The sequence below is a fragment of the Taudactylus pleione genome, unplaced genomic scaffold (genome assembly GCF_031769625.1).
Source record: "Taudactylus pleione unplaced genomic scaffold, aTauple2 ptg000604l, whole genome shotgun sequence".
NCBI lineage: Eukaryota > Metazoa > Chordata > Amphibia > Anura > Myobatrachidae > Taudactylus > Taudactylus pleione.
In genome coordinates this window covers 511,727-537,045 of record NW_028285006.1, presented here as the reverse complement: position 1 = coordinate 537,045, position 25,319 = coordinate 511,727, and the positions used below count along the sequence as shown (strand labels likewise).

The 25,319-nt window shown below is 44.9% G+C and overlaps 1 protein-coding gene across 1 annotated transcript in view; it reads right to left on the bottom strand.

Annotated features, from left to right (window-relative positions):
- Window positions 1-25,319, bottom strand: part of EFHD2 (EF-hand domain family member D2) — a 67,393-nt gene that overhangs the window by 28,142 nt on the left and 13,932 nt on the right. Inside the window, exon 2 of the mRNA XM_088453962.1 lies at window positions 15,660-15,807. Coding sequence (XP_088310088.1) covers window positions 15,660-15,807 — 148 coding nt within the window. The remainder of the gene's footprint in view (window positions 1-15,659; window positions 15,808-25,319) is intronic.

Below are 25,319 nucleotides of genomic sequence, written 5' to 3'. Positions count from 1 at the left end.
AGACAACAATATTCCTTATCATTGGGGATTCCCTGTCAAGATTCTTGTCCAGTACGAATCCTCCACCTATGTGATATCCTCTGAAGCAGAGGTTAAGCTATTGACAAATTGGGACTTGGCTATTGCAGACACTGCTTCCACCTCTTTGGATCATGTCTCCCCTGGCTGACACGGTTTAAGTAGGAAATTGCTATGTTTATTATTGGAATTAATCAAGATGTCTTTAGATATTCTGTTGGTTGTTGTGGCTCATTATTTTCTTAACAATGGATGCAGAGGCTTTTTTTTTTTCTTTTTTATATTCCATTTGATAAATGCTAGATATGTTTGTTGATTTATGTATATCTGTTTTATACATAGGTACTGTTTTTCTATGCTACGGGTTTCTGTTCCTGATATGGTATCCTTTGTTAGGTTGGGAATCGATATCCGCTTAATTACTGATGTGTTTGTCAACTCTGTTCACAACGTTATCTTTGTTGATTATAGGTACTGGTTTATATTCTACACCCAGTCAGTTTCAATTCTATATATTTAGCAGTGATACAGTTTTGGGTTTTTTTTGCTACTGTTTTATAAGATTGTCTCTATTAGATTAGATCATGTTGTATGGTCACATGTTTAATATACTCAGTATGTTTCATAGGCTACTAATACAGGTAGAATTTTGATTGCTGCATGGGTGGGTCCCGCTTAGGGCCACCTCCCTACTGTTCTTTTTTTTTTTTGGTTTTGCCGCCAAGGTTCCCCGGCAACAAATACTATAGCCCTAAAAAAAAATTCTGGGCTCCTTCAGTTTTTTTTCTATAACCCATATCCCTATGCCCTATTTCCCTATATTTTCCCTTGTTCTGTCTCTCTCTTCTCCCTCGGGAATCTAGATTTGAGTCCAATTACATACGTTTATTTTTTTTTTTTTTTACTATATTATAAACACCCACGGAATTAATTCTCCCAATAAAAGAAGCCTAGCTTTGGATACATTCCATAAAGAAAGGGCAAAGGTGGTTGCTCTGCAGGAAACCCATTTTTCATCTTTAGCTCCTCCTATCATGCGTAACTCCCGATACCCTACTGCTTATTATGCCAATGGTCCTTTCAAAAGAAACGGAGTAGCTATTCTGTTCCATCGCTCGGTACAATTTGAATTGATATTCTCAGTTGGCTGATAGAGATGGTCGTTATCTTATTTTAGTTGGGAACTGGAAGATAGAGTGACGACATTGGTTTCAGTCTATGCCCCTAAAGGTGACCACACACACAGCGATTTTTCATCTAATTAGGCCGATTTCGACGAACCGCGACGACGAATCGGTTAAAATAAGTCCAAATCATGAGTTTTTACTCACGAGCACAATGCCGATGTGCGTCCCCACTCGTCGTACCTCGCATCCTTTCATCTGCTGTGCTGTAGGGCAGATTAGCCAACCTGGAACACGATGGCAGCAGATAGAGAGTTTTTTTTTTACTAACGACGAATCGTACGATTCATCGCACAACGCGGAATTTGACTGACAGGAGCCTGGACACGCCCCTAAGCCATCTTGTGCAGCATCGTGTATGAGAGAAGGAAGCACAAGTCGGGAGCCTGCACACTGAAGTTTATTTTGTTGAAGTTTGGTGAGTATTTGTACTGTATAAATGCAACCACACTGCCCACCAATGTGTGCTCCCCACTGCGTGCCCCCCAGGTAATAAATGCATGATCCAGCCACCGCCCGCCGTAATGAGGCGGGCGGTGGCTGGGTCATGTATTAAGCTCCCACTACCCACCAATGTGTGCCCCCCACCTAACCAACTGTCCACCAATGTCATAGGCCCACCTAATAATTAATTAGAAAACAAACTTTTTGAAAAATTAATAATCAAATATATTTAAACAAGATAAACAAATACATTACAGAAAGATTCTTCATATTGAAAACACAATATATGTGTCAAAACATGTAAAAAAATAAATACAATACAGATAAAAGAAAAATACATTTAAAAGAAATAAAACTTTACTGTAACCAAAAAAACACCATACAATACATTTAAAAACACACACCATTCCTGTAAAACAGGGGTCTTCAACCTTCGGCCCTCCAGCTGTTGTGGAACTACACATCCCAGCATGCCCTACCAAGGTTTGGAAATATCAGCATGTTAAAACTGTGGCACGGCATCCTGGGATCTGTAGTTCCACAACAGCTAGAGGGCCAAAGGTTGAAGACCCATTCTGTAAAAGAAAGAAAAACATTAAAATACCTAAAAATAAACACATGACATTCCTGTAAAAGAAAACACGATTACAATACCATACCAAACCTTTAAAAACGAAAATATTAAAACATTCAAAAATGTAACCATAACAACATAAAATATAATAAAACTAATACTTATAGGTCCTTTTTTTTTTCCTCTTCATAGATATGTCCATGGATAGTGAATGTGAGTTCGTTAGCGGATTCATCGAAATCCTGCACTCTAAAGAGTGTCTGTGGAAGATAACTTCGTGCCAATACCACAACAAGTTGCACAAGTTGGCCGCATTACAGCTGCTCTTGGAGTATACAAAACTGTATATTGTCGATGCTGACCTGAGAACTGTCAGGCAGAAAATTCAAAACCTCAGGACAGTGTACATAAAAGAAAAAAAGAAGGTGGATGACTCCAAAAAATCAGGAGCAGGCACAGATGATATATATGAGCCCACACTCTGGTACTACCATATGATGTCCTTCATCAGTGATCAAGACCCACAAAGGGAATCTATCGTGTTGATGGCTGAGCGAGAGGGAGAACAGGAGGTTGCAGAAGTGCCTGGACAGTCTGCTGAAGTCTTGGTAAGTAGTGACACAGTTAATACACCAAAATCCTTAATGTTTTTGTTGTTCAATCCAAAATGTCCAATATAGTCAGTTAGTTCACATACATTCCTCCTGCCATGGCACCGCACCTGGTCCGTTGAAATAGGCCATGTACTCCTCCCTCACTTCTTTGGCACATGCGGTCGATGTTGTAGAAATTGGTGTGCAGACACAGATGTCAAATGGCCAATGTCCTCCGGAGGTCCTACATCTTCTGGTCTAGCTGGGACTGGTCCTCGTTGTGTAGTGTTTCTTCGCAGAAAGTTATGCAACACACAGCACGCCATCACGACCCAGTCTATCTTCTCCACACGTAGGTTGATGGTAGTGTGGAAAATGCGGAAGCGGTTGCTCATTATTCCAAACGCATTTTCCACAATGCGCCGTGCCCGGGATAGACGGTAGTTGTAGATCCACTTCTCTCTGGTCAGGCCCCTCGGTGCAAATGGCTTCATCACGTTCATGTAATGCAAAAGCCTCGTCAGCATCGAAAAAGTAATTTAGGCCGTGCTTTGTCTCGTCCAGTGATGGCAAGTTGAGGGTTTTGTTGGTGAGTCTCTGGTAGAAAGTCATCTGTTTGAAGGACCCACAATTCCGAAGCATGGCCATTCTTGCAGACATCCGCAAACAGAAATTCGTAGTTGAGAACAATGCTGAAGAATCCTTTGTAGTTGTAGTAATATGATCCGGTGTTGGCAGGTGGGTTGATGTTGATGTGTTACCCATCGATGACTCCTCCGCAGTTAGGGAAATTCCAATGTTGTTCAAACTCTTCAGCGATCCTCTTCCACTCCTCCACGGTGTTAGGAAACTGTAAAAATATTAAAAAAGGGGTTAGAACATGACTATAATTTTTTTTTTGTCTTTATTTCCTATATAGACTCCCACCCAAGACCTTGATTTGGGATCCACACCGGACCTCAGTCTGCTTGGGGAAAGTGATGTGGAGAATACAACACAACTGGCAACACTCACTGCACAAGGACCCTCATCCTCTTCCCAAAAACCCAAAAAGAAAAAAAAAAAAAAACAAGGGAGAAAGGAGAACCATACGGAACTGGAGGACTTATTTCTCACGAATGCAGAACGCCTCCTTCAAAAACCTCCTGATGCAATCAATGACTTTACAGCACATGTAAACAGCACTATGTGGAATATGGATGAAGAAAAAAAAAAAAAAAATTTCATAAGGCTAAATTATGACCTATTGAGTAGGTGTATGAGCAAAAACATCCACAATTCAATATATAAAGCTGACCCAATGCTATTTTTCCCTGCCTCAAACACCTATGTCAGCCCCCCCAGCCCAGTTAGAGATTACTCCCCCACGCAGCACCCCAAGCACAACAGTGTTTAATGCTCTGCTGGATACAGCGGATGAATCGCCCCGTTATACAGATATCTTATTATTTTTTGTTTATTTTGTTGTGGCTTTTACTATCACCAAATTTTATGACTCCCAATAGGTGCTGGCTGCATGGGATAGGGTGGTGATGACGCTGTTTGGACAAGGTCACTACACACATTGCACAAGTACACATTGCTGGAAGCCGGGGCCACAATGTATACTTGTGCCATGTGTGTATTGGCCTGTTCAAACTGGCGTCTGACCCACCCTATCACATACAGCACGCTACCTATTGGGATTCATAAAATTTGGTGATGCTGTTTTTTCAAAAAAATTTTATTGCAATCTATATTGCCTACAGGTCAGTGCACATTTTCGTTAATGCAGCCTATTATTTGCTGTCTATTTCTAAAAACAAAAAAAAAATTTGTGAGGACATAGGGCCTGATTCAGACTCACTCGAGAGCAGGTCGATGTTAGGCCACTGTGCATGCGCACGCCAGAGCTGGCTCCGACGCGCGAGACCTGGCTAGCGACGGGGCCCTCCGTCGCTCCGGGTCTTGCACCAAAAGGGGGCAGCTGTCGATTTTGATCGACAGCTCGCACCATTTTGGAGGCGTGGCGTGGGGGTGGCTTCACAAACGGAGGTGTTCCCATGCGAACGCCTGCCCTTTGTGGGCGGCCCCACTGACATCACCAGTGATGTCAGTGGGAGAGCTTCCGTCTCTATTAGAGCTAGAAGCTCTCTGGGGCTTGCGGCCACGAGACCCCTACCACAAGGGTCTCGTCGCAAGCCCGATGGTCTTGACTATCGCGACCATCATCCTGGCCGCTCAAAAAAAAATAAAAAATTGCCCTGATTGAGAGCGAGCGCTCTTTCAGAGCTTCCGGCTCTGAATCAGGGCCACAGTGTGCAAGTGTTTTTTGGCCACAGTGGCTCTGTATTGTTCAAATGTTGTTGTAGTGTTGTGTACACAAGATGGCTGCTATACAGCACAGTTTTCTGCCTTATTGGCACAGTTAAAAATTTAAATTTAAAACAATATTTAACAACAAATAAAAACAAAAAATGTTTCTTTAAACAAGGAAAAAATGTGTGGTGTCTTTTTTTTTTACTTACCTTGCAATACTGGAACTGCAGCACTTTAACTATCGCTTTGCAGGTCTCCGGAATGATGATGCCCAAGGACTGAGGTGAGATGAGTGTCCCTAACTTCAGGTCTTCCAGTGACCTTCCTGTAGCCAGATACCTCAGGGTAGCCACCAGTCTGTCTTCAGCAGGGATTGCCCTCCGCCACCTTGTGTCTTGTCTCTGGATATGGGGGGTCCCCAGATGCAGCAATTCCTGGAAGGTGGCGTCATCCATGCGCAGGTAGTTGCGGTAGTCATCCGGGTTGTTCTCCTTGATCTCCATCAGCAGGGACATGTGAGAGCGGGTATCCCTTTGTAGCTGCCACTCTTTAGACCAGCATGCTCTCGTTCTTCTTCGCTGGGCCCTCTTCCTAATCTCCCGGACCCCAGCTTCAGTGACCAACACTCTATACCGATAGGGATCCATCAGCACAGAATTCAGGAACAGGATAGAATGCAGATAGGTAGCACACACTTGCAGGTAGAATAAACTTTGTAAAAGGCAAGCCAAATACAAAGAGCACAATAGCAATGTACAGGATTCAGCAGGACTATACCTAGCCTCATCTAGTAGCAGAGCAGAATGTACACAGAGTTTAAAGGGTGCCTGCTTTTTATACTCCCTAGATAGCCCCTCCCATTGTTTTGACTATTTAAATTTCCCACCAATAGTCAAGAGCCTGTTATTTTGTTTTTTTTAAACTCACAATTTGTTATGGCCAATCTCACAATGCGTATGATCCGAAGGATCGTGAGATCGTAAAACAGATTGGGTGATTTTTTGGCAAAATCGTGATCACGACGGCAAAGGAGCTCCCGTGAAAGTTCATGAGGAAATTGGACAAGAAATCAGATCGTGAGCACATCGGTATGTGTGTGGGCACCTTAACTCACGCCAAGTGCCTTTTTTACGTAAGCTCCTAGTGACCCTTCATACAGTTCAACAAGGTCACCTGGGTAATTTCAATTTAGTGTTGGACAAAAATTTAGATAAAACTCCAGTAATTCATGGCTCTACAGCGGGACAGAATTCTTCTAGTGACTTGTGACATCTGCTTGCCGAGTTTGATCTCTATGATGTCTGGCGGGTTAATTCCCCATTAGTTAAAGACTATACCTATTTTTCTCATGTACACAACTTTCTCACATATTGACTTTATATTGCTCAACAAGTGGATGCTGCAACACAGCCGTTGTTCCAACATTATCCCGGTGTTATGGTCGGATCATGCCGCGGTGACTTGGACGTGGAACTGTTCCCACTCTAAAATCCCTCCTAGACAAATTATTTGCTGTCCTCCCCAGAAGCGGTTACAGCTCTATCTGACACCCTGTCTAGCTATCTGGCAACTAACTCCCCCATTGACACGTCAATCCCAACATTTTGGTGTGCTTTGAAAGCTGTATTAAGAGGTGTAGCTATCCAGACAGGATCTAGATTATGGAGACAATTCCTTAGCCATCAGGCTGCCCTGGAAGAACACCTCCAACAAGTGGAGTCATTGAATAGGACCCAGCCCTCCTGCTAGCTTAAAAGAGAGTTGGTTTCTATTAGAAACCAACTTCATAAGTTGTTTTTGTCCCATATGCAATCTGCGTACACTAAATTACAACAAAAGTTTTACACTTTCTGTAATAAATCTGGCAAATTCTTAGCTAGCAAACTCCGCACTCGACACTTTAGGAATAGAATTAAACATATACAGTATCCAGATGGACAATCTTTATTAAACCCTTCGGAAATTGCAAGGGAGTGATCTTGTTATTATGAGACATTATATAATTTGAAAGATGATACTTCGATCCCACAACCTACAGCTACATCTCTTCATTTTTTAAAGACCTTAATCTCCCTAATTTGAAAGATGAGGATTTAGAATCCCTCGATTCTCCTTGGTCTGTTGAGGAAATCTCGAGGGTAATTGGGTCTTTACACTCAGAGAAGGCTCCTGGTCCCGATTAATTCACCAACTCCTTTTATAAAAAATTTACAACTGATCTTGCCCCCATACTGAAGTCTTTTTACATATGCTACTAAACACGGTTCCCTTCCCAGGGAAATGTTACAAGCTCAGATTATTACTATTTACAAACAAGGGAAAGACCCCTCTGTGTGTCAGTTATAGGGCGATTGCTTTGCTTAATACAGATGTGAATTTTTTTTCCAAATTGATTGCTAATAGATTGTCCCCCTTTTATCCCTCAACATATCAATCCGGACCAGGCTGGTTTCGTACAGGGTAGACAGGCATCGGAAAACACCCGCAGAGTTTTTGACCTCGCCGAGATACTTATCAAAGAAAACCGTGAATCTATACTCCTTTCCTTTGATGCCGAAAAGGCGTTTGATTACCTCAACTGGGATTTTCTCAATGCAGTTTTATCAAGATTGGATTTCAGGGCGAGATAGCGACCTCTATCTCTGCGCCTTATAGCTGCCCTACTGCTTCACTGCTGAGAAATGGTTTTACATCTCCAATTTTAAATATTTCGAATGGTACTAGTATGTATTTTGCGCTATATCTGGAAAGGCAAAACTCCAAGGATTGCTTACAACCGTTTGTCTAAAGCTAGAGGTCTGGGCGGGTTGGAGGTTCCTGATCTGTTAGTGTATCAATATGCTTGTTTGGTGGCTCAGATTAGCGACTGGTCCTTACCCCCTGGCTCTAAACCTTGGGTAGACCTAGAGAAGTCACTTTTCCCACACTTCCCTCTTTTGTAGATGATATGGATCCCTAAACAACTCAGTCCTTTGATGCTAGATACTCGCTGGGCCATATCTGATTCCTTAAAGCATGGGATCTCTAGGTAGTATCCACCAGAGGGCTTTTTCCTCCCGACTCGCAACCTTTGTCTATTTGCCCTTTCTCGTTTAATACCTGATCTTAATGTCTCGATTTGGCATACTTGTGGCCTCACCACTATTGCTGATGTGGTAGATAATACATCCATTATATCCTTTTCTTCTCTGCAATCACAATACAATTTGCCTTCTAGGGAACTGTTTACATATACTCATATTCATTATTGGACATCTAGTATGCTTAGAATCTTTTAGTTCTCTATACCTCCCGCCACCCAATATTCTGTCTAGATTATCATCGGGCAATTCTAGAGGTTCTATAAGGTTCTGGTACTCCAAATATGAAGATCGTGAGGATGTGGGTAAATCCCCCATGCAAATACAGTGGGAATCTGATCTACAAACTACATTCACACTTCAGCAATGGGAGCCAATTTATTTAACCGCTCATTGTTTCTCTAGGTGCCACAACCATTTGGAAATGCAATTCAAATTACTACAGAGGATTTATCTTACATCAGTTAAGTTACATAAAATCTGGTCTACCCAGTCAAAATTTTGCTGGAGAAATTGTATGGAACTTGGTGATATCTTTCACATATTTTGGAGCTGCCTTAAGATCTGACCATTCATGGAGCGAGGTGTTTACATTAGTCTATAAAGTTTTACATATACGTCTTCAGGAGTCCCCCTCCCTGGCATTATTTCATATTTACCCTACAGATATGCCCAACGCTGATCGTTATGCCTTTATTTGCCACCAGGGCGGCTGTAGAGCAGAATTGGAAATGTCCTTCTCCCCCGTCCCTTCACAAAAATATGAGATATGGTAAGAACTTACCTTTGTTATCTCTATTTCTACGAAGTCCATAGGGTTCCACAGGATACCTTGGGGTATAGGTGTGACGTCAGTCATCGGGCACCATAGAGTTAAGCTTTCAGCCTCCCAGGATGCACTAGGGTCCCCCTCCTATACCCCGCCCCCGAGCCAAGGCACCTCAGTTAGTTACCAAGCCATAGGCCGGAGGAGGAGAAGGAAGAGAGAGAAAGAAGATCTGGATACACACAAGAATCACACTCTCACCAGAGGGAGACGGGAAAACCGGTGACCAGACCAAAGCCCATCTGCAGCACAGGTGCGACAGGGCGGGAGTCCTGTTGAACCCTATGGACTTCGTAGAAATAGAGATAACAAAGGTAAGTTCTTACCATATCTCATATTTTCTACATCAGGGTCCACAGGATATCCACAGGATACCTTGGGGATGTCCCAAAGCAGTATCCTTTAAGGGTGGGGACGCTCCAGTGCTGAAAGGAGAATCCGCCGCCCGAAGGAAGCATCCTGAGAGGCGAAGGTGTCAAACTTGTAATACCTCACGAAGGTATGGACAAAGGACCACGTAGCAGCCTTGCAGATCTGGACTGCAGAGGCACCACGTCGAGCTGCCCACGAAGGACCCACAGACCTAGTGGAATGAGCCTTCAAAGAAGGAGGAACCGGCAGACCTTCATGAAGATAAGCTTCAGAAATAGCCATACGGATCCAGGCTGCCAAAGTTTGCTTTGAAGCAGGCCAACCCTTTTTACGGAAGCCATAGAGGACAAACAAGGCGTCCGACTTCCTAAACGAAGAAGTGCGGTCAACATAAGTCCTTAAGGCCCGCACAACATCCAAAGTGGCCTCACCCACTGAAAGACCAGGTGAGTTAAAGGCCGGAACAACTATTTCCTCGTTAACATGAAACTGGGAAACAACTTTGGGAAGAAATTCAGGCCGAGTGCGGAGCACTGCCCTGTTCCCATGAAAAATCAAGAAACACGTCTGGCCGAAGCTATGGCCAGAAGGAAAACTGTCTTAGCTGTTAGCCATTTAAGATCCACTGAGCCCAGTGGTTCAAACGGCGGTCCCTGGAGAGCCCTCAGGACCACAGCCAAATCCCAAGGCGCCACAGGTGGAACAAAGGGCGGCTGAATGCGGAGAACACCTTGCATAAAGGTGCGCACATCCGGGATTGTAGCAATCCTACGGTGAAACCTGACAGACAGGGCCGAAACCTGTACCTTCAAAGAAGCAAGGCGAAGCCCATGATCTAGTCCCGCTTGTAGGAAGGCAAGTATCCTAGACAGACGAAACTCCCGCGGTGCATAACCTCTCGGTCGACACCATTGGAAGAACGTATGCCACACGCGATGGTATATCCTCACGGACAACGGTTTCCGAGCTCGCAACATGGTACGCACCACAGAGCTGGAAAACCCCCTGGACCTCAACATGGCTGTCTCAACAGCCACGCCGTCAAAGATAGCCGAGCCAGGTCCGGGTGAAGACAAGGACCCTGCGACAGAAGGTCTGGTCGTAGCGGCAACCGCAGAGGACTGTCCACGGACAGACCCTGAAGGTCTGAGAACCAGTGCGTCTGGGCCACGCGGGAGCCATCAACAGGAGCGTCCCTCCTTCCTGTTTGAATTTCCAGATTACCCGTGGAAGAAGGGAAACCGGAGGAAACAGGTGTGCGAACTGGAACGTCCACCGGACGGACAGAGCATCCACCAGAGACGCCTCTTCGTCTCTTGTGCGAGACCCGTACACCGGCAACTTGTTGTTGTGCCGGGACGCCATGAGGTCGATCTCTGGAAGACCCCACCTGTCCACCAGCAGTTGAAAAACGTCCGAGTGCAGGGACCATTCCCCCGGATGAACGTCCTGGCGACTTAGAAAGTCCGCCTCCCAATTTAGCACTCCCGGGATGAAGACCGCTGATATGGCCGGAAGATTGCGCTCCGCCCATACCAGGATCCGAGACACCTCTACGAGAGCCGCCCGACTTTGGATTCCTCCTTGCCTGTTTATGTAGGCCACGGTGGTAGCGTTGTCCGACTGGACCTGCACCGGGCGACCCTGGAGAACCCGATGTGCCTGCTGGAGAGCATTGAAGACCGCACGGAGTTCCAAGATATTTATTGGAAGCTCTGCTTCTGTCAGCGTCCACCTGCCCTGGAACAAGTGTGGACCCGAAACTGCTCCCCAGCCCCGAAGACTGGCGTCCGTTGTCAACAGGACCCAATTTGGTACCCAGAACGGACGTCCCTTGCTGAGATGGGTCGTCTGCAAACACCAGGCAAGGGACAGGCGAACCTCCGGGGTGAGCACTATCGTCTGGGACTTTAGAGACTGAGGCAGCCCGTTCCACCTGGACAGGATCAGGTGCTGCAGAGGTCTGGAGTGAAACTGGGCATATTCCACCATGTAGAACACCGACACCATGGAGCCCAGTAACCTCATCGCCGAGTGTAGAGACACCCGGCGGCTGTGCAGACAACTGCGCAGCCTCGACTGTAAAGCAGAGATCTTTTCCCCCGTCACAAAGATCCTTTGCTGACCCGAGTCCAATAAGGCTCCGAGGTGCAGAATCCACCGAGACGGGATTAGAGTGGACTTCTGCCAGTTTATTAACCAGCCGTGCCGTTGCAGTAGCGCAATGGTCAGGTCCAAGTGGCGCAGAAGGAGCTCCAGAGATCCTGCCACTAATAAAAGGTTGTCCAAGTACGGCAACATGCGGGCTCCCTGCAGCCGCAGAGAAGCCGCCATGACCGCCATCACCTTGGTGAACACACGCGGTGCTGTTGCCAGGCCAAAAGGTAACGCCCGAAACTGAAAGTGGTCGCTGCGGATTGCAAACCTGAGAAACTGTTGATGGCGCAAAAGAATAGGGACATGCAGGTAAGCGTCCTGTATGTCCAATGACACCATGTAGTCCCCAGGTTCCAGCGCCAGAATGATGGACCGTAGGGTCTCCATCCGAAACTTCGGCACCCGCAAAGACTTGTTGAGAGCTTTGATGTTGAGAATCGGACGGTACGAACCATTGGGTTTCTGCACCAAAAAAAGATTGGAATAGAAACCCTGGCCCCTCTGGGAGAATGGAACAGGCACTATAACTCCAGCCTGGAGCATAGTGTGCAAGACCTTCCGCAGCTCCGTGGCCTTGTTCCGGTCTGATGGTGGTGAAGAATCGAGCCGGGGGTCTGTGCCGGAAAGAGAGGGCGTACCTGTGGGAGACAACCTCGAGAACCCAAGTGTCTGTCGTGGTGACCGACCAACACCGGGCGAACTGCAGCAGGCGGCCTCCCACTTTGGGATCCCCCAACGGGAGGCCCGGACAGTCAGGCCGCAGGCTTGTCATTAGGCTTAGGGGCCGGACGTCTGGTACTCCATGCCTGCTTCCGGGGCTTGGCCGATTTCTTGGGACCAGCCTGTCGGGGAAAAGACTGTGGCTTGGGCCTGCCCTGGGCCCTATAAGACCGAAAGGACGATGGTCCTGAACCAGAAGGAACCGCGGCCGACGGGAGACATGCCGATTTGGCTGCCGCCAGCGTGGCCACAATTTTGTCCAGATCTGGACCGAAGAGAACTTCTCCGTTAAAGGGCAACGCCTCCAAACCCTTTTTGGAGTCAGTGTCCGCCTTCCAGGATCGCAACCACAAGGTGCGACGAGCAGCCACCGCTGCTGAAGAAATTCGAGACACCAGTGTACTAATGTCTAAGGCTGCCTCATTGATGTAAGTGGCCGAATCACGGAGATTACCAATCAACTCCGTTTGTTCGGCCGGACAGTCGGAATCAAAGGACGCCTCCAATGAATCCGCCCAGCGCTCCATCGCTCTGGCAACCCAGCAAATGGCCATAGCCGGCCGCGCTGCCCCCCCCCCCCCCGCAAGGGAATAAGCGGACTTCAGGCAGATCTCCACCTTGCGGTCCGTAGCATCCTTAAGGGAGGACATGGATGGCATCGGCAATGTGGCACTACGGACAAGACGTGTCACATGAGAATCCACCTGTGGAGGGGATTCCCACTTAGCAAAATAATTATCCGCGAACGGATAAGCCACTGCCAGGCGCCTCTGCGACTGGTATCGCTTGCCAGGCTGTTTCCACGCCTCCTCTAAATGGTCCATTAACTGACCCGAAAGAGGAAAGACTGTGGCGTCGCCCTTCACATCCTTAAAAAAGGCATACTTGGATTTAGCAGCTGGGGGAACTTCGTCCTCAATAACCAAGGCTGTGTGGACTGCCCGAATAATTCCAGGAATATACACCTTGGACCTGGCGTCAGCGTCCTTAGTATGGAGAGGTTCCTGATCGTAAGGATCCAGAATCTCCCCATCATCAGACGTCCCTTCGTCATCCTCATAAGGAGCCGACAGAGACGCCACCGGCCGTTTATGTGGCCGCATCACAGCCTCCCCCTGCAACACATCCGACAAGTGCTGTACAGAACTCGTCAGGGAGTTAACCCACGCCGGCTCCTGAGAAACCGGGAGAGGGGAAATAGGGAGACTGCGGGGTACCACCAATTGTCTTGGGAAACCCTGCATGGGGGACGACACCACTGACTGCTGGGACAAACCCATCTGCGTAAACGCGGGCTGCGGAGCTAACTGGCCCACTAAGGTTGTAAGCGCCTGAGCGAAACAAGCCCAGGGCGGCTCCTGTACCGGTGCTGTAACCGTAATAGGCCGCGCCATTGACAAACACTGCCGGCAGAGGCCATCCGCGCTAACCTCCCCCTCCGCTAAAGGTACTTTACACGTAGTACACTGTAGCCGGAGAGGAAAATCACTTTCAGACATGATGGTACCAAGTATGTGACCCCTCTCACCAATTGTATTTTAAAGAGGCGAGAGACCACCCTGCAGCACCGCACCGCAAGGGCTTAGCAGAAAGAACAGGGACAGTAATAAAGCTGACAGTCAGAATAGAAGATACAGGCAGCAGCGCTAGCACAGTCACATACAATGCAAAGAAAATCAATTCCTGCACTAACCAGCGCTGATCACTCAACTACGCAGACACAGAGTCTGGTAGGACACAGCGCTGCATACACAGACCTGACCACAGCGGAGGAGAGGTATGCGGGGGGACCCAGACCACGATGCTTCCATCCAGGCTTCCAGCAGCGTTCACCATGCGTTCAGGAAGATGGCCGCCGAGGAGCAGAGAGGAGGCTGGCCTGGGGGAGGAGCGCTGCCACAGGGCCAGTCGGCAGAGTGGGCTGTGTGCAGCGGGGGAGGCGCCAGCTGTGAGACAGGGAAGGCGCGCTCCCCTGGCCAGTCGGCCAGAGCATTTAACCCCCGGGACGCCGCAGCGCTACCGCTCTGCTGCGGTCCGCTGTCCCAGGGGGGTAGTGGAAGCGCAGGTTCTTACCTGGCTCCACGCTGCAGCCAGTCCCCAGGGAGCCCCCTGCCCGGGGACTCTGGACCATGTAACAGTGGGGACCCACCGCGGGACCCCGCTGCTTACCTTGCTGTCCCCCTTGATTCCGGCCATGGTCCAGAACATCTGGGGTCACCGCTAGCTGTGACCCCAGATGCTCACCAGCATCCCCGGATCGGTACCGGCAGGGGTGTAGGGAAGACAGCATGGACGTCAGGACTGACTGTCCATGCTGTACATCCAGATGTGCAGCCACAGCTGCATGCAGGAAAACTTCAGGGGCTCTTCTTAGCCCCCACTCCAACAGGTGCACCCGACTCCGGCCGGGCACCAAACTAAACTGAGGTGCCTTGGCTCGGGGGCGGGGTATAGGAGGGGGACCCTAGTGCATCCTGGGAGGCTGAAAGCTTAACTCTATGGTGCCCGATGACTGACGTCACACCTATACCCCAAGGTATCCTGTGGATACCCTATGGACCCTGAAGTAGAAATACGTAAAATTCATTATGCTTTTCTAATGGAAACGCTGGGGATACCGTACTCTCCTTCAGTATCTTCCCCCTTGATCAAATGGTTTAGTTGGCATGAATTCACTACAGATGGTGAAGGTTCATCACTCTCTATTGCTATTGTGATTCCATTTTTGTTATTATTTGGATTTATTGTATGTAATTTATGTATCTGTTTTTTTCTTTATTTTATTTATGTAAGGTATTGCTGGAACTATTGTTATTGTTTTTGATTCCATTCCCATCCTCCTTTTTTTTCCTTTCTGTATCCCCACTCTTCCGTGATTTACGGACTAGAATTCTAATAAGAACTATTGATGGGAAAAAAAAAACAATGGTCTGCAAGACCTAAGACAAAAGGGATGCGGTCACTATTCTGACTGCTGGGATTCTGTAGTCAGAATGCAGACGTCAGAATCCCGACACTTGTCAGAATCCCGACATCGGCATCCCAAGGGTAAGTAGTGGGTTTGGAGGGAGGGTTAGGCACTAACAGGGAATTAAGATACCGGCCAACAAAGGGTCAGTATTCTAACTGTGTCCGGATACAGGTGTTGGGATTCTGACCGCCGGGATCCCATACCCAACCCAAAAAGTATAGTTGTAGATGGAAAGCCGTTAATTTCTGAATTGCATGGGAGTAGGATATCCCTCAGTGTCATGATTTACATGCCTTATTAAGGCAGTATTAAAATGTAATATTAATAAACCCAATGAATCACTGCGAGACTGTAATTTCAGCTCTAATCCTACTCTTTGCAGTGAGTAAATATCACGGATGATGCAATGGTCTCTGACTCACCTCCCTGAAGCTGAGCTTTCCATCAAAATCTTCATCCACTTCTTTAATCATGTCCTTAAGGCCAAGGTGGGTTTGTGGTGCTCCTAACTTCTCCATCATCAACTTCAGCTCCATGAGATCGATGAAGCCATCCTTACCTGCATCATACCTAGTAGATAGGGCCAAAATATGCCTTTAGCATTATATATGGATCCATAATCCACATAAGAACATCCACAGAAAATAAAAATGTTGTTATTGGCACTGATGGTACTTTAACACATCAATCCAGGTGATAATATCCAAACATTGTGCATATTTATTTTGACATGGCTTCCTCTGTTAACTCCAAAAGGTATTTAGTTTTGGCATGAGATGGTTACAGCTAGGTTTCCGTTTTCTTATTCCTCCCCATTCAAAGTTACATTTTTAGTTTCGGGTAGAGTTATCCTTCAGCAAACATAATTTCTCTGCAGAAATGCCCTGTTATAAAGCCCTGCCAACAGCTGCAAAAGAAAATCTGCATTCTCTGTCCTGACCATTTAGCATTACTGTCACCACTTGTTTGAATGCTCAATTTCATTTTCAAGTCTCACTCCTATGCTGGTGTAAAGTCAGCTGTTGGCAGGAAAACAGGGAAGCATTCTCCAATATTTCACAGCATTTTTGTGCTGGCTGGTAAGAAAAGCTGTACTGAGCAGTTTAGTCATGTACGTGACTGCTAAAAGAGATATAATATAGGCATCGATTAAGTACTTGTTTTCTTCAGCTGTTTTCCTGCAGGCTTGAGCGTCCTTGCGGGCAGTTTTAACAGCTGCATGAAACCTGCTTGTGTGACACCATATGGATAAAATCTGTTGATTTCAATAGGAATGTCTCTTTAATAAAAAGAAATACTGCTTTTTTTTTTTTTTTTCAATATGCCTTGTATGACACATCAGCCTTATACAGCAATGGCCAGATCTGTGTGCAAATCAGGTCATTTGGAAATTGTGCCAAATCACAAGGGGACAACGATATTGAATGTCATTAGGGTCATTCCATGTCAAGTGGACCAGGGGCCCCCACTTGACCATCTCCGATTTTGCTGAAATGTAGCATGAACAATAATATCTGGAATTGACAAATTTGGTAACATGGCAGTTTTTCTATATTGGTAATGGGTTAATTATAATGTACTCAGAACAGGGAAATACATTTCTCTAGAGCTGGGGATGCTAGGAGACAAGGCTGTCGCAACTGCATTTTCTTCATACTGTAATGCATTACAAAAAAAAGAAGAAAATGAATGGTTGTGGATTTCAATGTATTTTTGTCCTATTTTTATATTTTCCATCCCCCATAAGCAATTGAAGTGCATCAGAAAGGACTATTCTAATTGCAACTGCACTATTCAACACACATACCCTATTATTATACTGTTCATCCATTGATAATTGTTCTAGCTGCCAAAAGTGCCTCAGTAGCAGACACAAACTGGGGTCACATCACCCATTCGTTACACAGCTCATCCTGAGCACAGTGTTAATGCTGACCTGGCGCACACAACAAGATAAACAGTCCACAATATCCGAACCTTTAACAGTCTTTGTAGGTTTTGGTTGAACATCATTCATATACCAACCTGTACCTTGTAATTAGCCAAATAAGGACTGTGGCCACTTTCTAAAAATGACACACTGACATGGACACATTATGGTTAACATTGCTGCCCCGGGTTTAAAACCAACCAAGGTACTAATCTGCAGACTTTATATGTTCTCCCCATATCCACGCGGATTACGACATGAGGGTGCTTTGTTTTTCTCACATGCTCCAAAACTATACTTGTGAATTAGATGGCGCCTAACTCAATTGTCTCTGGTGTGTGTTTGTGTGCCTGGGGTGGACAAATTAGACACTAAGCTCCATTGGGACAGGGGATGATGTCAATGAAGAAGCAATGTCTGTATCAATAATATAAGCACTCGGAATCAGTATGATTTACCGGTCCGGCGGTCGGAACCCCGACAGCGGCTGCCCAACATGGGTGAAAATCCCGATCGTCCCTAAGGTAAGTATTGACTAACCTAATTCCCTCCCCTAGGGGTACTTAACCCTAACCTTCCACCCAGTGCCCTACCCTAATCCCCCTCTAAGTCCCCCCCCTCCCCGCCCCCCAAACCTAAGTCCCCCCGGGGGGGGGTGCCTAACCCTAAGTCCCCTCCGGGGGCGCCTAACCCTAAGTCCACCCGGGAACCCTAAACCGTGGCTATCCGCGCCCGGCATCCCTTCGATCGGGATGCCGGGCTCCCGGCGTATGCCTAATGCCAGGCGTCGGCATATCGACACCTGTCGGGATATGACAGTCGGGAAGCCGGCTTCCCGACTGCATACCAAGCACTCCTCTCTGCATTCTCAAAGCCACATTGAGTCTTTCATTTAGATGCTAAAAATTAATGAATGCATTTCTCTCTTAAACGCAACATGGGAGACAGACCATTTCATATCAGTTTAATCTGCACTGCACACAGACGTCTCTGTGAGGCAGATGTTAGCGCAGGAAAGGAGAGAAGCAGAACACGATCTGTCATCAGCTGTGAAACGCTGCCATATCCACCGTACTACTGTCAAAGTACAATGAAATAAGAGCCATAAATCGCGAGGGCAACAGTCTCTACTAGTGAAAGAATCACACAAATGACAGAGTGCTTCCAATGTATAAGCAAGCAGCAATGTCTGCACTTAACAGCTCAGACTGACATACTTTTGTTTTACTCATCTAGAACACATATGTTGTAGTATTTAGATTATTTTGAAATAAAAAATGTAGCAATTTCTAAAGATGAAAAGCCTGGCTGCCCCTGGGCGCTACAGATGTGTCCTCATAAACTATTGCCACAGCCTCGCCAAACAGCCCTTCTCAGCGCGTCAAGTCCTATGCAAGTTGGCTTGCGCAGTTTTTCTTTTTCATTGGAATGTACTTCTTAGTTGCAAAATATCTGCTTGACGAGGCTGCACTGATTCATTTGATATGTGACACTTGTATATCTATGTGCGACTGAGCCTGAATCTGTATACGAAGTGCTACGACGCAGCAACCACGGCTTTTGTTTCACACCAAGTTCAGTTGTATATCTGTGTGCGACTGAGTCTGAATCTGTACAACGGAACTTGACGTGAAAAAAAATACCGGCCGCTGCATTGTAGCACTTTATACACAGACTAAGTCAGTACACCAATCGGCGCAGCCCATTCGGTGCAGGCGTCTTGCGCCGTATGGTGTTTTAAGGCTAAATGTATAAAGACACATCTGTACATCCTTTAATTCTTGATTATAGATAAACATTTGAAGATTTGCTATCTATTTATAAAAAGGTAATGGAGAGGTGAAACGACACAAAAAAAATATATAGGTGTTTTGCTCGACTTAAGTTTGTAAGATTGCTTGTTTATGGCCAGAAATTGCTAGTGTCATTACGACATTAAATAGGCCTTTTTCTGATATTCCAATATTTATATTTCTATAATAATATTTATGTTGTGATATTGGTTGGATATTGTTCTATGTCCCGCTCCCCTTACTGAGTATATTTCTATTTGTTGTTTATGTTGATGTTTCGGTCAAAATATGGCCGGAGAGTTCTGTTGCATTGGTGGTTATTTTTATTCCAGTGCCTTTTACACCTATAAGGATCGAGTAGTTGTATCCTGTGGGTTTTAGTGTAGTTTAGTTTAGTTTTGGGTTTAAGTATGCCTAAGTTCGGGTGGGTATACAGGGTGGGGAGTGGCTTTGGATGGGTAGTCCAGTTTTTTTCTTACAAATGTTTTTTTTTATTTTTTCTTTATCACACTATTTTTAAGGTAACTTCAATTATGCTTTATAGTTTAATGTATTACAATGGTGAAACTTTTAACATGGAATGTCCGGGGGGTTAATGATCGTTTAAAGCGCTCTTTGGTCTTTAAAATGATTAAGCAATATGGCCCTGATATTTCTTGTCTAATGGAGACGCATTTGGTCGGGAGTAAGGTACTAGCTCTAAAAAGACCATGGGTGGGATGGGCTTATCACTCCTCACATACTTCATCGTCCAGGGGTGTCTCCATTCTTACTAATAAATCTGTCCCTTTTTCTTTTACTGCAGTCCAAACTGACCCTTATGGCAGATATGTGTTTCTGGATTGTGTACTGTATTCTAAGCCCATTTTATTGTTAGCAGTGTACATCCCCCCTCCTTTTTCGTATGATGTTTTAAAAAAAGCTGCTGAATTTGTGGCCCGTTCTCCAGATACGCCAGTGCTCTGTTTGGGAGACTTCAATAATATAATGGACCAGTCTATGGATAAGTGGCGTGAGTCTTCAAGTTCTCTTTCTAAAGGTGGTGAGGGCTTTGCTAAGTTTGTAACTGACTTGGGATGGGTTGATGCGTGGCGAGTTAAACACCCTGGAGTACAACAGTTCTCCTGTTTTTCTTCCACGCATCACTCTTTCTCTAGATTGGATTTGGCCCTGGTGTCCCCATCTATTGTACCTAATATAACTAACATTGAATATAAAGCCAGAGGAATCTCAGATCACTCCCCATTTCTGGTAGAATTGAATATATGTAGTCCTAAAGGTCTCCGTTTATGGAAACTACACCCCTCTTGGCTTCTTCAAATGGGTACAGGTTCGGAGCTGGAAGTTATGTGGGATGGCTATTTCACTGACAATGTGGGATCTGCCTCTGTAGCTAATGTTTGGGACGCCTTCAAGGCCTATTTACGTGGGTCTCTGATCAAAAGGGTAGCAGAATTAAAAACATTTTATAGGGAAAAAGAACATGTTTTGGAGATGGCCTGTAGAAATCTTGAGTTGGATTACTTGGGGGACAAGTTGGAATCTTCACGTTTAAAATGGTTGACTGCACAGACAGAGTGGACTGATCATTTGACAGATAGAATGAACCGTAGACTGTTATTCCGTTCTCATTTATATTATATGCAGGCTGACAGAACTGGTAGTTTTCTGGCACACTTGGTTCATGCTGATCGTCCTTCTGCTGTTGTCTCGGAACTAATTGGGCCTGAGGGCTCTATGGTCACATCTACACAAGATATTGCAGAGGTTTTTAGTTTATTTTATAAAAACTTATATCAAACACAGTTGACTGAGGACGTGAATGCTTTGTCATTATATGTTGCTTCTGCTAGGCTTCCAAAATTGTCATCCGAGGCTCGGGCGTATTTAGATGCCCTGTTGACCCTGGAGGAGGTAGATGCTGCGATTAGTTCCTTTCCCGGTAACAAGGCACCCGGATCTGATGGGATTCCCATAGAGATATATAAAAAACATGCTCGTATCTTTGTTCCAAGACTTTTAGATCTGTTTAATGGGCTCTATGAAGAAAATTTGTTCTCTCCATCTATGTCTGAAGCCATAATTGTTGTGCTCCCTAAACCCAGGAAGGACCCTAGATACCCTGACTCCTATAGGCCAATTTCTCTAATTCCCACAGATGCCAAAATTTTGGCTGAGATCCTTTCTATTCGGCTAAACACTGTTATTACTTCAATTATTCACCCAGACCAATCAGGATTTATGCCAGGCAAGTCGATGTCGGAGAACATTAGAAGGCTGCACACTCACTTACAGGCCTCCCATGGCGAGGAATCGTCCTCTGTTATTGTGTCATTAGATGCTGCAAAAGCATTTGACTCTGTGGAGTGGCCCTTTCTGTGGGAGGTCATGTTATGTTTTGGGTTTGGGCCGGTGTTCTTGAAATGGGTAAAGCTAATGTATGCGAACCCTACTGCCAGGGTGTCAGTGAATGGGTTTATCTCCCCATCCTTCCCCGTCTCGGGGCACAAGACAGGGTTGCCCCTTGTCCCCAACCCTGTTTGCATTGGCTATTGAGCCGTTAGCCTGTATTATACATTCTCACCCTGATATTATAGGTCTACAATTGGGTAATAGAACGGACAAAGTTTCCTTATATGCAGATGATTTATTACTTTTTTTGTGTCTGACTATGTAACAGCTATGCCTGTGGTTCTTCAAGTCATAGAACAATTTGGAATTTTTTCTGGTCTTAAGATAAACTGGGACAAATCATCTATCCTTCCTCTTAGGGGGTTGTATCCGACTGTTCCCATTATCACTCTCCCTCTCTGTTGGGTAAATAAATTTAAATATTTAGGTATCTGGATAACTAATTCCCCAAAGGACTATATAGTATTGAATGTTGAGCCCCTTTTTGTCTACATAAAGGGCAAACTTCAGTCCTGGTGCCGGCTCCCTCTTACCGTTACTGGTAGAATTAACTTAATCAAGATGGTGGTGCAGCCAAAATTTGTGTACGTTTTGCAGCATTCTCCTGTTTTTATTACAGATACATTGTTTAGGCGTTTGAATAGTCTTCTTTCTTCATTGGTCTGGGTGAATCGTCGACCACGTATTCAATTGGCAGCTCTGACCCGATCTAGGTCTGGGGGAGGTTTGGCTCTTCCAAATTTCAAATTTTATTATTATGCGGCGCAGATGGCACATATACGGTTATGGCTTCAAGATGACTCTCCTAATGCCCTGCACGTTTTGTTGGTTTCTCAGATTTTCCCTAACTTTACACCATTACAGGCCTTGCTTGCGGGTAGAATTATACAGAAAGGCCCTCCCCTGTTGATGCAAGCTATTAAGATATGGAAATTGGTATCTAGTATTCTACAGTTTACGGGATTAGATCCAGACACTTCTCTATGTAGTTATCGTATATATTACCTGACCTCTTTACAGCTTGAGGTGACATAGGGTTCTAATGGTGTAACTACACTGGGTCATTTATATGACACTTCAATTCTTAAATCTTTTGCACAACTCCAAGAAGCTCATCATCTCCCTCAATCATATTTCTATAGATATTTACAATTACGGCATGCTCTCTCAGCTCAATTTTCAGATGGCCCTCCTCTAATTCAAATATCCCCACTGAAGTCATTCCTTTTATCTTTAAGTCCCCGGAAGACGCTTTCTTACTTATACTCCTATATATTGTCTTCTTATCATAAGGATAGTTTACCACATCTTAGATCAAAGTGGCAGAGAGATATTGGCCTTATAAGTGATACGGACTGGGATAATGCTCTAGAAGCTCCTCGTATTTCCACGACTTCTATAAGATTTCAACAGATTAAACAGTTTATTCTACACCGTACCTATTTAACTCCTGTTCGTTTGCTAAAATTTGGGGGGAGAGCATCTGACATATGCCCTAAGTGTAAAATTAGTAGCGGTACTTTCTGGCACCTTCTATGGGATTGTCCGGTGGTTAGCATTTTTTGGAATAAGGTTCTGAGAGTTTTGTCCAATACAGGTATTGCTCCCACTTTAGCTACGCTATTGATGTGCTGTTTAGGCTCTATGGAAGATGGGGTAGTGGACAGATATCTTAAGCAATACATTGTCAATATGTGTACACTAGCTAAGGTATGTGTGGCTCGGTCGTGGATGGCTCCTACAGGACCAGATTATAATGCTTGGCTGTCCTTGGTCCGTACCACTGTTGAACATGAAAAACATGTGTTTATTTGTCGCAAAGCTGAGAAGAAGTATGAACGTATCTGGAGCAGTTGGCTTAAATCCTGTTATGCCTGTGCACTGCCTAATGATTGACCGGTATATTATTGTTAGGATAGTGAGGTAGATTGTTACTTTGTTGGAGGTAATGTGCTGTGTGATAAGTTGAGAGCAGAATTTATTGGGATCTAGTTAATTTTGCCAATTTTTCAGGTGTTATTTTTGACAATATTCCATTATTTGTATAGTGTGGTATATATATGTATATATATATATATATATATATATATATATATATTTTTTTTTTTTTTTTTTCTCTATGTTTATTGTTTTGGTATCCAGATTAATATTATATTTTTTTATAAGCAATGGATCTGGGATGCAGTTTGTAGATCTAGGTTTTATATTCCAGATACTGTTATTTGATTATGGGTGTATGTGTGTATGTGTATATATGTGTATGTATGTATATATGTGTAGGTAGGTAGGTACGTATATATATATATATATATATATATATGTATATTATTATATATTTTTTTATTATTTTATATATATATATATATATATATATATATATATATTTTTTTTTATTATTTATTTTGTTTGGTTATTTGCTGATGTATATCTATAAACCAATAAGAATTTACTCAATCTAAAAGTTTGTAAGATTGCTACCAATAAAAAATTTACTATACACATATATAAAGTTAAAGGAAGTCCACACTCACATCTATAAGATTCCGAAACCGCTACTGTGGTTACTTTTTTTTTTTTTTTTTTAAGGATCAAATACCGACTACAGTGTACAATGGACTTAATTGACTGCTCACATGCCATATGTGGGTATAAGTAAGTTTTTGAAAACTAAAAGCTGGCTAATAACCACATTTTTCATAGAACAACAATGCATGTATTAATACAGTGATAAATATCACTGTATTAATAAATGCATTGTTGTTTTTCTATGAAAAATTTGGTTATTAGCCAGTTTTTAGTATTCAAAAATAAAATGTGGAGAGCTGGCAGCGGGGAACAGAGGGCTGCTGGATGGATTGTGCAGGCAGAACAGTGGATTAACAGGCCCCACACCCCCTTTCAAAGTGCTCTGTCACGTCTATTGTGCAGCCGTGGTGGGTAGGAGCAGGCCCCCGGGCCAGTGACAACAAGGGTTTTGCAGTGTTCTCCCCAGAATTTTTTTCCAGCCGGGTGGGTTCTTCACAATTATGAGCGCGCCGGGAAAAGGGGCATCTCCCTTATCACTCCAGCCCGACAGGTCTCAGGCTGCTCCCCCACTGGCTTTCAGTCAAAAGTGCCCATTATGCAGTGCCCCCTGTATTTGTGCCCGAAATGCAGTGCCTCCTGTATTTGTGCCCTTTATACAGTGCCCCCTGTAGTATTGCTTTGCCTTTATGCAGTGCCCCCAGGCTGAAATAGTGCCCTGATGCAATGCCTCCAGGCTGGTCCTTTATGCAGTGCCCCTCAGGATTAAGTAGTGCTCCTTATGCAGAGCCCCCAGACTGGTACCAGCCCCAGCTCAGAACTTACCTGAGCATGCTCGGCGCTCCCACTCCCGCTGCCTCGCTCTGACTGGATCTAACTAGATCCAGCAGGTGCGCAGGGCAGGCTCCTCCCGTCGCGGATGACATCATCCGCGCAGTGCATCACTGGGAACGCTTGCCTCTGAAGCGATCGGAGGCTTCTTTAGCCTCCGGTCACTTCAGAGGCCAGCGTTCCACAGCAGGGGTCGGAAGCAAGGATGACCGGGAAAGCGGCGGAGGAAAGTGCCGGGCGCACTACGCACTTCAATGTTTGACCATATTTCTGTCAACCCCACCATCTAACAACTTATATGAAGCGCAGTCTAATAACTGTGAGGTGAAGCAGTGGTCTACCTGCTCTGGCCTGGTGGGAAATTAGATTAAAATAAAGAACATAACACCAGTGAGAGGTCTTTGTACCATACTTAATAAACCACCCACACATATACACAAACACAATATTTATATATACATTTACACACACACACACAAACATACATATATTCCATAAACAAAAAAAATTACGGTTTCATATGTCCCATTAAGGCTTCTTAGACATGATCTGAAATTTCACAAAACCTACTGAATTTCTGCCACTCGAACTAA